Source organism: Dendropsophus ebraccatus, chromosome 6 (assembly GCF_027789765.1).
Source record: "Dendropsophus ebraccatus isolate aDenEbr1 chromosome 6, aDenEbr1.pat, whole genome shotgun sequence".
NCBI classification, from domain to species: Eukaryota; Metazoa; Chordata; class Amphibia; order Anura; family Hylidae; genus Dendropsophus; species Dendropsophus ebraccatus.
Genome location: NC_091459.1, coordinates 14447760 through 14461557, shown reverse-complemented (window position 1 = coordinate 14461557; position 13798 = coordinate 14447760). Strand labels below are relative to the sequence as shown.

The 13798-nt window shown below is 40.6% G+C and overlaps 1 protein-coding gene across 1 annotated transcript in view; it reads left to right on the top strand.

Moving 5' to 3' along the window:
• The window catches only part of DLGAP2 (DLG associated protein 2), a 180352-nt gene that overhangs the window by 78144 nt on the left and 88410 nt on the right, over positions 1-13798 (top strand). The window contains exon 4 of the mRNA XM_069974533.1: positions 11691-11899. Within this exon, the coding sequence (XP_069830634.1) occupies positions 11691-11899 (209 nt within the window). The remainder of the gene's footprint in view (positions 1-11690; positions 11900-13798) is intronic.

Here is a 13798-nt window from a genome sequence, read left to right as displayed (position 1 = left end):
AATCTGGAGACAAGAGACCCCTTTAATTTGAAAAGCCTGGATAACTCCCTTTAAAGAGATGTTTTGGTACATTAAAGGGGTATTTCATTCAAACATATTTTTGATATGTTGCTGTCCATGGTGAAACTAGCAATTCAATCCATACTTGTTATTATTTATTCAGTCTCCTTCCCCCAGTTCTAAGCTTCTGCTTTCTACTAAAGACAAAAATGTGTGTGTGAACTTTTCTCTCTGTCTCCCCCTCCCTTCTGAGACAGCTGATGTAAACAAGTCCCTATCTGCAACATTGTAGCTTCTTTGTAATGCTCGGAAGAATAATCACAGTGAGCTCATTAGCAGCTTGACCTCAGAATAACCCTCCCAGCATTACAAAGATCCTACAATGTTGCAGATAAAGCCAGTCAATCATCCCCAATTCTCAGCTGCTGCTTTCTGCTAAAGACACAAAAATCTGTGTGTGAGCTTTTCTCTCCATCTCTCCCTCTCCCCCCTTCCTTTCTGAGACAAATTATTTAAACAAGTCCCTATCTGCATCTTTGTAATGCCGGGAAGGATAATAATCACAGTGAGTTCATCAGCAACTTGACCTCAAATGAACCCTCCTAGCATTACAAAGAAGCTACAATGTTGCAGATACAGCCAGCCATGGACTTGTTTACATCATTTGTCTTAGAAGGGAGAAGGGGGAGACAGAGAGAAAAGTTCACACACAGATTTTTGTGTCTTCAGTAGAAAGCAGCAGCTTAGAACTGGGGGAAGGAGACTGAATAGATAATAACAAGTATGGAGGGTATTGTTAGTCTCACCATGGGCAGCAACATATCAAAAATTACGTTTGAGTGGAATACCCCTTTAAGAGGGTAAATCTTCTGTATAAAGCTTTTACCTATAGTTCCATTGTGATTACCAAGCCCCATAGTGAGCTTAGCTCTTTAAATTTCTTCTAGATATTTGCAGATTACTCAATTTATTGCTGCGTTAGCTGTTCTTAGACGATAGTGAATCCTTCCATAAGCATGAGTCAGCGTTAGTAATTGACGTTTAGTCCCAAAATACATCATCATTAAGAAAAGTAGAAGCAAGTCACGCTGATTTTCTATGTACTTTTTGGCAATATCAGCTAGTCAGGGAAAATACATTTACTCCACATGAGACAATGAACAGAGAAAAAAAAGACGGCCATAATGAAGCTGCATTCCGCCTAGTTTTACTCCTCGTTCAGCTGTGTGTTGTTATATATAGATTGGGAGTATTTCATTTCTAAGTTGCTTATGTTTATATAGATATATACTGTATGTAATGTTGCCTTTTATGTTAGCAGGGGATTGTAATGTGCTTATGGCTCTTTTATGTGGCAGTAATGTTATATCAGTGCCAGGGGGGGCATTACGTAGAAACAGGATGAGCATTACTGGATTGAACACTGTACGGCTTACTCCTTTTGCCGATAGCAATGTATAAAAGTACCAGATACAGATGTACAAAAGTATCAGATAAAGTTATAATTATAACTCCTCATTATAAGTATAAATTTTATGTAATAATTAGAGATGAGCTAACTTCTCAAAAGTTCGTTCCGACCAGACTTCCAGATTTCTCCGGATTTCATAGTTTAAAGCATCTATATGATACGGGGGTAGTGTATTCGGTTGAATTTAGGGCTCTACATGTCAGTCAATTTTTTTTTTCTTTAGACTTCAATATTCACCATTACAGGGTCTATGTCATATACACAAGGATGCCACTATAGTACTTGGATATCTGTATAGCACTTTTTTTTACTATTATACACACATGCATAAGAGATATATATTTGTGTCTCAGGAAAACACGTATGTCATATACACTCTCGCAAGGGTGCCACTATAGTACTTGGATATCTGTGAGGCTGGGTTCACACTACGTATATTTCAGTCAGTATTGTGGTCCTCATATTGCAACCAAAACAAGGAGTGGATTGAAAACACAGAAAGGATCTGTTCACACAATGTTGTTAAAACAACGGCTGTTATATTGAAATAATGGCAGTTATTTACCGTTATATGGCGGCCATCCACTCAATTTCAACAGCCGCCATTTTAGAAAGCAAGAAAAAGAAAAAAAAAATCGGAGTGGACTTCCAAAAATCCGAATCCGATCGGACTCAGACTTTTTGGAAAATCCGACCCGGATCCCATACCGGCCGAACTGGTTCACTCTACTCTAGTAATAATGTAATAATAAATAGGAGAATGTTATGCCTGTTTTTATGGCTCATCTCATAGATGTTTCCATATTATAGTAAATACATAACATCATTCAAAGAATTGACGCTGGCGCTTTGTTTGGCATTTTTGTCAGCTAAAATAACTCCATCCCATGAGCTTAACCCCTAGACGACCCAGGACGTAAATGTTTGCACGTTCTGGCATCGCTGGGGGAGTTCTGAACCCCTTTTTTCCAATTTTATAAATGAAAACAAATAAATAAACGAACATATTTGCTATCTCCGCATGCATAATCGCCCAAACTATTAAACTATCGCATTCCTGATTTTGCACGGTAAACGGCGTAAGCACATTTTTGGTTGCATTAAATTTAAAAAAAATTGTAATAAGAGTGATCAGAAAGTTGCATATAAGCAAGTAAAGTATCGCTAGAAAGTACAAATCATGGTGTAAAAAATGACAGAGCAATTTTAAGGAACTTTTTTTTTTTTTTTTAAAGGTTTTAATTTTTTAAAAGCCATGAAATAATATACAGGTTATAGAAGTTACATATTGTTGTAATCATACCAACTTGAGGAACATGTACAACATATAAGTTAGAGATGAGCGAACCTGGAGCATGCTCGAGTCCATCCGAACCCGAACTTTCGGCATTTGATTAGCGGTGGCTGCTGAAGTTGGATAAAGCCCTAAGGCTATGTGGAAATCATGGATATAGTCATTGGCTGTATCCCTGTTTTCCAGACAACCTTAGAGCTTTATCCAAGTTCAGCAGCCGCCGCTAATCAAATGCCGAACGATCGGGTTCAGATGGACTCGAACCCGGTTCGCTCATCTCTAATATAAGTTTTACCATAGGGCAAATGGCGTAAACACACAACGCCGCCAAATTAAAAAAAAAATGCATTTTATTTTCAATTTCACCACATATATAATTTTTTTGAGATTTCATTTTTTTATTTTTTTTTTCATTTCATTTTTATTGCAGTAAGTACAATTAGTGGTATAAAAAAATAAGAGCAGTAGGTGAAAAAATACAAGTGCCATGGATTTTTAAAACACGAAGAGGAAAAAACAAAAGCACAAAAAATTAAAATTGTCATGGTCTTCTAAGGGTTGTTCACTAAAAAAAAAAAAAAAATTGAATCACCTGGTACCAGAAAGTGACAGAGATTTGGTGCAGAGGATGAAGGTAAGAAAATGACCATTATTTTCAGCATCCCCAACAACACTATGGAAACATGACAGCAGCTACAGTCTTCTAAACTGCTCTTAGTTTCCCTTTAAAGGTTTATGAAGGAACAGAAAAATGTAGCTGCTTTCTTTCAAAATCAGCGCCACACATATACTCAGTTTGTATGTTTTGTAGCTGAGTTCCATTGAAGTATAATTATCATACAAGGCTTAAAGGAATATTCCACTCAAATATAACTTTTGATATGTTGCTGCCCATGGTGAAACCAACAATTCCTTCCACACGTGTTGTTATCTATTCAGTCTCCTTCCCCAGTTTCTGCTAAAGACACAAAAATCTCTGCCTCCCCCTCCTCCCCACTCCTTTCTGAGATGGTTGATGTAAACAAGTCCCTCGCTGGCTTTATCTGCAACTTTGTAGTTTCAATGTAATGCTGGGAGGATTAATCTGAGGTCAAGTTGCTGATGAACTCATTGTGATTATCCCTGCCAGCATTGCAAAGTTACAGATAGGGACTTGTTTACATCAGGCATTTCAGAAGGGAGAGGGAAATTGGGAGACGGACAGAAAAACTCACACACAGTTTTTTGTGTCTTCAGCAGAAAGCAGCAGCTTATAACTAGGGAAAGGAGACTGAATAGATAATAAAAAGTATGGAAGGAATTGTTAGTCTCACCATGGGCAGCAACATATCAAAGGTTATGTTTCAGAGAAATACCCCTTTAAGCACATGTGGGGTGCTGTTTTTGAAGAAAGCAGCCATGTTTTTCTATTCTATGATTTTTACATGGCTGAACTTTGCAAGTATAAAGGTTCAATTGCAAACCACTGTAAAGTTTGTTAATCCTTGTAAAGTTTTATGTGCGATTCCCTATAACTTGTAGCGATCACTCGGGCAGCCCCCCCCCCCCCTGCAGCTCCACGCTCCCCCTTCTTTACCCACCGTTCACTGCCGCCGCGTGTATTTTGGGCTTTAGCGCAAAAAAATTGTCTGTAGCAGGCAATTCAAAGCTTTGTCTGTCCAGGCATGATGGGAATTGTAGTTTTGCAACAGCTGAAGGGCCGAAGGTTCCCTATCCCTGGCTTAGAGCATCTGTGCCCCAGTTTAAAAAAAAAGATGCATTGTGATTAGAGATGAGCGAGCCGGGTTCGGGTTCGAGTTGATCGAACCCGAACGTTCGGCATTTGATTAGCTGGGGCTGCTGAACTTGGATAAAGCTCTAAGGTTGTCTGGAAAACATGGATACAGCCAATGACTATATCCATGTTTTCCACATAGCCTTAGGGCTTTATCCAAGTTCAGCAGCCACGGCTAATCAAATGTCGAAAGTTCGGGTCCGGATCGACTCGAGCATGCTCCAGGTTCGCTCATCTCTAATTGTGATCCGTTTTGGTTTTTTTTTATAATGAAAGTCAATGGAAAAACAGATCAAAACGGATTCATACAAATGCATCCTTTTTTTTCATCTGTTTTTGCAAAAAATTGCTGAAAAAAATGCAGTGTAAACCCAGCCTAACGCATCACTGGTGAAAATATAAGGAAAGCTTTTTAGGCGACTGATGGACGTTTCGACCATAGATTGGGCACTGTCCTGGGCGTATCAAGCGTGTGTGACAGTCATCTACTACAGTATATTTGGGTGAATACCCGTCCGTGAGAAGCACCTACCATCTCGCCATCTTTTCCCATACATTAACCTGTGCCCTCACCAGATTGGGTCTGGGTCATCAATCACTTTATGGCTATGTTCACACAACGTCAATTGAGAAAAGGCGTCCTATTTTGATATTTTAAAAAAATGACAGTTTTTGCAGCAATTTAATTGACTGCAATGGCAATGCATTGAAGTCAATGGGAAGACGGACGTCCAATGCAAACAATGCATTGAATACTGGACGTTTTTTGCAAACAGCGGACGTTTCTTAGTAGTTGTTCACACACAGTTTTTCTTTTGTCACCTTTCTTTCTTCGTTTTTACTATTAAACTCAATGGACTTTTCAATTAAGCCGCATCCAAAGTCCAATTAGTAACCAAACTAGTATAATGTACAAACGCCAGTCAGTGCACTAAGGGGAGGCCAGGCTGCTAAATAACGTCTGTTATTTTAGACTCAAAATGACGGACGTTATTTTAACTGGAGCTGAGAAAACGTTGTGTGAACATAGCCCATAAGAGCACAGTTATGCTTCCCAATTCTCCAGAGCTCCAGGAAGACTTACATGTTTTGAGGCCCTATAATAATAACATGGTAGTTTTAGGGCAGCATGGAGGCTCAGTGGTTAGTACTGTAGCCTTGGGGTCCTGGGTTCAAATCCCACCAAGGACAACATCTGCAAAGAGTTTGTATGTTCTCTCCATGTTTGCTCCGATTTCCTCCCACACCCAAAAAACATACTGATAGGTCAATTTAGATTGTGAGCCCTAATGGGGACATGGACCAAAATTGGCAAACCATGTTAAGTGCTGCGGAATAAGTTGGTGCTATACAAATAAAAGTAAGAGGATGTACGAATTGATGAGTAAAGTCTATAGATTAGGTACTCCAGCGAAAATCGTTTTCTTTCAAATCAGCTGGTTTCAGAAAGTTATATAGATTTGTAATTTACTTCTATTTAAATATCTCAAGTCTTCCAATACTTATCAGCTGCTGTATGCCCTGCAGGAAGTGTTTTTGTTTTTTTTTCTTTTCATTCTGACACAGTGCTCTCTGCTGCCACCTCTGTCCGAGACAGAAACTGTCCAGAGCAGCAGCAAATCCCCATAGAAAACCTCTCCTGATCTGGACAGTTCCTGACACGGACAGAGGTGGCAGCAGAGAGCACTGTGTCAGAATGGAGAGAATACACCACTTCCTGCAGGACATACAGCAGCTGATAAGTACTGTAAGACTGGAGATTTTTAAACAGAAGTAAATTACAAATCTACAGTATATAACTTCTGAAACCAGTTGATTTGAAAGAAAAAGAAGAGCCCCTTTAAGAAAACAAATTGTTTAGAACCGTGCTGTTGTCTGTCCTCCTTACCTTGTTTCACTGTCTGTAAAAAGAACAAAAAAAAAAAACGTCCTTTTTATCTGTAGGAGGATCCAGGAACATTTATTAATCTTGGTTTTCCTCAGTTAATCTAGTTGCTTCAAATCAAATTTGTGGAGGCTGAAACATTTCCTGCTCTCATCTGCTCATCCATAATCATTTACAGTCTAACAAGATAGTCTCCCCCCATGAACTCCATTAGTGATGTCTGCTTAGGTTACCTTCATTTGTGAGGCAACAACTGTATGATATTTCTTTGCATAGTGATCTACTATACAGCTTTGGCTGTCCAGGCATGATGGGAGTTGTAGTTTTGCAACAGCTGGAGAGCCAAGGTTCCCTACGCTTGGTCTACTTTGTATATATTTATAATGAAGAGATGGATGTTTTAATTCTTTTCCTACTTGTTAGTATCTATTCAGTCTCCTTCCCCAAGTCCTGAGCTGCTGTTTTCTCATAAAGACACACAAATCTGTGTGTGAGCCTTTCTCTCTGTCTCCCCCCTCCCTTCTGAGACAGATGATGTAAACAAGTGACTGACTGGCTGTATCTGCAACATTGCAGCTTCTTTGTAATGCGGGAGGGTTCATCACAGTGAGTTTGTTAGCAACTTAATCTCAAAAGCTACAATGTTGCAGATAAAGCCAGTTAGGGACTTGTTTACATCGGCTGTCTCAGAAGGGAGGGGGGAGGAGGGGGAGACAGACAGAAAAGCTCACACACAGATTTTTGTGTATTCAGAAGAAAGCGGCAGCTCAGAACTGGGGGAAGGAGACTGAATAGATAATCACAAGTATGGATGGGAGAATACCGGATAGGTTTATTTATTCTTTGTGCCTCAACACTGGCCCAGCTTTCTCCACATCCACTTTTACTAAATGGTGCAGTGCGGGGAATTTTAAGATTTAATTTAATTTTAATTTTAAGTGTTCATCTGTTTGCTGTATCCCGAGTTATTATGTATGCAGTCTGGCAGTATTATCTTATGTTACATTATTTCCCAATGTAATGTGGTTCTAAAGAATCTGCACAAGCCAAAAAGACAGAAATGGCTGCACATCGCACCCATGGCTGACACGAAAGCTTATTCAGCTACATTTAAAACCAACATCAGAAGTTAGTATATAATTTGGCCAAACCATATTGCCTCATGTACCACATGCAGGTCTTCTGATACACATTCCCTAACCAAAAAACATCATTGTGCCGGTCAGCGACCACAATCCCCGCAAAACGTGCACAAGCAGAGAAGGGGGACCACGGAATGGCCCTGCAACCCCATTGTCACAGGACCAGACCCTAAAGGGACCCCCCGGACCCCGCAGGCGCCACCGGCAGAAAAAATGGACACCAAGCAACACAAGTGAGAACAAGCTCTTACCTCTCTCTCCATTCCTCTGCAGGTAGAATGGGAGAATACCAGGAGATCCTCCCCTTATGTACACAGGTGCTTCCTGCTAAATTGGATCACATGGGTCTTATAAAGCACGAGTGCTAGCCACAATGAAAAAAGGGACAGAATACATAAAATATGCACAAGCCAAAAAGACAGAAATGGCTGCACATCGCACCCATGGCTGATACGAAAGCTTATTCAGCTACATTTAAAACCAACATCAGAAGTTAGTATATAATTTGGCCAAACCATATTGCCTCATGTACCACGTGCAGGTCTTCTGATACACATGAGTCCCTAACCAAAAAACATCACTGTGCCGGTCAGCGACCACAATCCCCGCAAAACGTGCGCAAGCAGAGAAGGGGGGCCTGTGCGTGGTACATGCGGGGTCTGGGGGGTCCCTTTAGGGTCTGGTCCTGTGACAATGGGGTTGCAGGGCCATTCCGTGGCCCCCCTTCTCTGCTTGCGCACATTTTGCGGGGATTGTGGTCACTGACCGGCACAGTGATGTTTTTTGGTTGGGGACTCATGTGTATCAGAAGACCTGCGCGTGGTACATGAGGCAATATGGTTTGGCCAAATTATATACTAACTTTTGATGTTGGTTTTAAATGTAGCTGAATTAGCTTTTGTGTCAGCCATGGGTGCGATGTGCAGCCATTTCTGTCTTTTTGGCTTGTGTTCTAAAGAATCTGGTTTGTTTTTTCCTAAAATACGCATCAAGAGTGAGACCGCCTAAAGGGGTTTTCTGACCAAATATAAAACTTTATTTGCCTCCCTCTGCATTAAGAAAAAAAAAAAAAAAAGCATACTTACCTCTCCCACTTCCCTACTGGTGCCATTGTGAAATCTTCTGATCCTCACTACTGTCCAGTTCCAATGATGTTTCCCTTCGTTTAGTGATTCCTGTGGGCATAAGATTTCTTTAGGACAGGGAAGAACAGGACAGCAGGAAATAGAAAACCTAACAGCGGCAGCAGTGGAGTGGGGAAGGTAAGTATGCAGGCATTTATCTGTAAAGCACAGGGAGGCATACAACAATGTACTATAGTCACCCAGAAAACCCTGTTAAGGGGAAAAAATTCCTTTTTTTTTCTAAATTTTTAATTAAATTTTATACAAAATATACAGAAGGGGTTGGTCTGGCCTATTTAAACCCCACTGTCAAGGAACCAACCTTATTTCCATGTTGACTATGCTCAGTGCATTGCTATCGGGATTGTCTCAATCAGCCCTACTACCCAGGTTGTGCAAGCTAGGACACACTAATGGCCCCAGCCACCTCACAGGCCTGTCCCACCACAACTATGGATTCCTCCTTATAGTCCCCCCTCTCCTTTCCCACCGTCATCTGTGAGCTTCCCATTTTGTCAGTGATCTTCATCAGGCTTCAGGTTGGGGTCTGGTTCCTCAGCATAGGGGATCTCTGTCTGCCATGCGGCCCCTGCAAAAGTTCTAGAACAGCTCTATATAAATCTGCAACAACACTGACATCTAGAGACAGTGGACGATACTGCAGTTTTGATCCTTACACACTGGACCACATGATGGGGCACAAAATGATACGGCCTGATAAGTTATATACAGCATACAAAAATATATACCGGCAGTCCTTTGTATACAGCTGAGAACAGATGAAGTTCATCCCCTTTGTAGTCACATACTCACAGCTCTGCTATTTAGGTGCTGTATGATTATGTGTGATGTTGCACCTGCCCAGCGCGTGAGTATAGGGGGCCTTATGGTCGCTCCGATCTGCCAACATCTCCTTTAGGCTACCAATACTACCATTATTTTGAAAAAAAATAAATAATTAAAAAACGTGTGAACAGATGAAAACAAATGGCGGTTTTTCTATACAGACGTCCAGTTTCCCATTGGCTTCAATAGGACGCATTATTGTATTGAAAATACGACCATATTTTGACCTTAGAATTACGTCCATAGTTTTCTTTTAATTTACAGTATATAAACATAGCCTTAAAGGAGAAGTTCACAAAAAAAAAATATATATATATATATATTTTTTTTTTTTATTTATTTATGCCAGAGAGTTGTAATTAATTAATTTACTTCTATTACAAAATCTCAAGTACTTATCAGCTGCTGTATGTCCTGCGGGAAGTGGTTATTCTTTTCAGTCTAGAGAGCAGGAGAAGTTTTCTATGGGGATGTGCTGATATTCTGGACAGTTCCTGACATGGACAGAAGTGGCAGCAGAGAGCACTGTGTAAGACTGGAGAGAATACACCACTTCTTCAGGACATACAGCAGCTGATAAGTAATGGAAGGCGAAATTTTATTATAGAAATAATTTACAAATCTCTGGCATTTTTTGGCACCAGTTGATTTGTAAGAAAAATAATTGGGGTGAACTACTCCTTTAAAGCTGAGTAAGTAACCTAAAGACTCAGGTAAGGTGTGTTCCTATGCAGACCTCGCCATCGGTGCTCTTTGAGAACAGGCGAGGCGTTCATAAAACACTGTGACTAATCACAGATAGAACTGTGTGGCTGTACAGCATTATAGCGCTCTCTATCCCCTCTCTACAATTATCCAATGATCAGTGCATGGAGAGAACGATAAGCTGAATACAGCCCGGAAATCACTGAACACTGTAGAAGTGATCAATCCACTGGTATGTAAGATAATCCCATCCACTGTACTAGAGGGACGGGGATTTAAACAGTAACCCAGGATCCGCACTTCTGTGTGTGTGCAGTGCATGGGAGACATCACCTGACAACGTCAAAAAGTTATATAGATTTGTAATTTACTTCTATTTAAAAAAAAAAACTCAAATCTTCCAATACTTACCAGCTGCCGTATGTCCTGCAGGGAGTGGTGTATTCTTTCCAGTCTGACACAGTGCTCTCTGCTGCCACCTCTGTCCATGTCATGAACTGTCCAGAGCTGGAGAGGTTTTATGGGCATTTGTTACTGCTCTGGACGGTTCCTGACACGGACAGAGGTGGCAGCAGAGGGCACTATGTTAGAATGGACGGAATACACCACTTCCTGCAGGACAATCTCCCCCATTGTGTATACATTGGGTAGGCTAGTCTTGATATAGCAACTTCCAAGCAGTTGTCTGCAGCATTAAAAAAAAAAATTATAGACAGGCATTTCTGGCATCGCTGCAAAACTATTGTTGCACAGTTCCATTGTCCCCCCCCCCCCCACCCCTGCAACAGTATTTATATGTGGCACCCAGTATGTGATACTGATGACAACACAACCATACAATTTAGTTAGGCTGGGTTCACATTACCTTTTTTTAATCCGTTTTTGCAAAAAAAAAACAGATGAAAAACGTATGGAAAATCAGATGCATGTGTGTGCATTCGTTTTGATCCAATTTTCCATTGACTTCCATAATAATAAAAATGGATCGAAATGTATCAGTTTTTTTAAACATACACAAAAATAAGGCCAGCTATGATACTGTGTATGTTAAAAAAAATAAAATAAAATGTGTTTTGATCCGTTTTTCTATAATGGAAGTCAATGGAAAAACGGATCAAGATGAATGCACACAATGAATCCATTTTTCATCTGGTTTTTGCAAAAACAAATTAAAAAAAAGGACGGAAAAAACAGTAGTGTGAACTAAGCCTTACATCCATGCTTCCCGTTTTGTCAGCCTAGAGGTCGGTCAACAGCTATTTTCCCTGTTCCCCCATGGAGAATAAGGAGAGATGAGGTAAGTCACTGCCAGTCTGGTGGGCTCACTCCGCCATCATCTCATAATGTATATGGAGGACTTTACGCAACAGGAACGAGTATAGCGCCGAACCATGAATACGCTAAGACTTTTGAGTAGATGTGATGTAATTCTTTGTTGGATGTTTCCAGGTGCCTCAAGATGAATGGGGAGGGTATCCCTCCGGGAGTAAAGATGAGGAGATTCCATGTCGAAGAATGAGAAGTGGGAGTTATATAAAAGCCATGGAAGAGGATAGTGGAGACTCGGATACAAGTCCAAAAACATCCCCTAAAATATCCGCAAGACCTGAACCTTTACTGAAATCAATAGTACAGCGATCACATGGAGACATCCAAAGGTAAGTCCTCTCCTACTGGAAATACTGGGTGTATCATATCCAAACAAGAATTCCATCACCAAAGAATTGTTACCTGCCATCTAACAGTGAGGATAGCTTCTGCTCTTTCTGATATGTTTTTATGGTCTTACGTCAAGTAGGCCTCTCCAAAGCAGGACAAATGTAGTAGAAAGTTAAGGGCACTCACCAGATCGTTGCCATACTACTTTATTTCAACATGGATAAAATAATTCGTAGATACATGTCGGACAGCAGACAACACAATCCTACATGTTAACCACACACATGACGGCCACTTCGCGCGCATGCGTGCTTCATCAGATGAAGTGTTCATGCGTGCGAAATGACCGTAGTGTTTGGTTAACATGTAGGATTTTGGCGTCTGCTGTCCTTTGACATGTATCTACAAATTATTTTATCCATGTTGAAATAAAGAAGTATCGCAACGATCCGGTGAGTGCCCTCAACTTTCTACTACATTTGCCTTTGTCTACTTTGAGAGGTGCACCCTGAGGCGAACTGATTGCAGTCTTCACTGTGTCCAAGGTCGGATAAACATCGCAGTGAGTAGTGCCGGTGAACATTCTAAGACTTTGTGCCTCTCCAAAGCAGCCAACATTCAAGAGATATTGTGGGATTTTTTTTTTTAAAGGGTAAGTTCACACGGGTTGTTTGTGTTGTGGATCATTCCTTCAAATCTGACCATTAAAAAAGATCCACACCAAGTTTCTCTAATTTAGTGGTAGATCCTCTTGTTGAAAATCCTGATATACATGGCGACAGGACGTGTCATCAGTGGAGGTCAGGTGCACAGAGTAGTGAAGGAGCACGACAGTGTCGAATTTTTAAAAAGTTTTTTAACTTTGTGAAAAGTTTTTCTTTTAACTGGAAATTAATTTATTGTAAAATCTGCCACAGCTGGGTTTTCTTGCAGTACTGCAGGTCAGTTCATACACACAGAGAATCAGCACTGGAATCTGGGTCCAAAATTATATACTTTTTTTTTTAAATACTGACCACAAGTCCTCTTTTAAGTTATTAGGCAGCCAACAAGTAGCCAAACATCTACTTCACGGTATACAGTAGATTTTTGTACTGTGTGTGAACATGACCTAACGGTGAAAGTGATACTGCAGTTCCATTAGTAAATGGTGCCTCGAAGGGATTGCGCAAAAATCTACACCTGTTCCAAAATTGGTATAGATTTTTGCATAGTTTATGGCAGGAGTAAACCATGATGAATTAGATGTGAGCAGGGTTAAGGCTGGCGTATGCCACGGAAAAGGCACCTTTTCTGTGGCGCATGGCAGGGGTGGATAATTAAAGGGGTTATCCAGCAAAAAAACAAGCAAACTTTTTTTTAATTAACTAGAGCCAGAAAGTTATACAGGTTTGTAATTTACTTCTATTTAGGAATCTCCAGTATTCCAGTACTTTTCAGCTGTTGTATGTCCTGCAGGAAGTGGTGTATTCTTTCCAGTCTGACACAGTGTTCTCTGTTGACATCTCTGTCCATGTCAGGAACTGTCCAGAGCAGTAGCAAATCCCCATAGAAAACCTCTCCTGCTCTGAACAGTTCCTGACATGGACAGAGGTGGCAGCAGAGAGCACTGTGTCAGATTGGAGAAAAGACACCACTTCCTGCAGAACATACACCAGCTGATATGTACTGGAAGACTGGAGATTTTTAAATAGAAGTAATTTACAAATCTATATAACCTTCTGACACGAGTAGATAAAAAAAAAAAAAAAAAAGTACCCCTTTTAACCTCTTAGGACATATGCGATCGCGGAGGGGGAATCCCTTGGTCTTACCGGGCCGGGCCTCAGCATTGCTTACGCTGATCCCGCCTTGGTATTCTATTGCAATGGTCTGCAGCAGACCAAAGCAATAGAGCA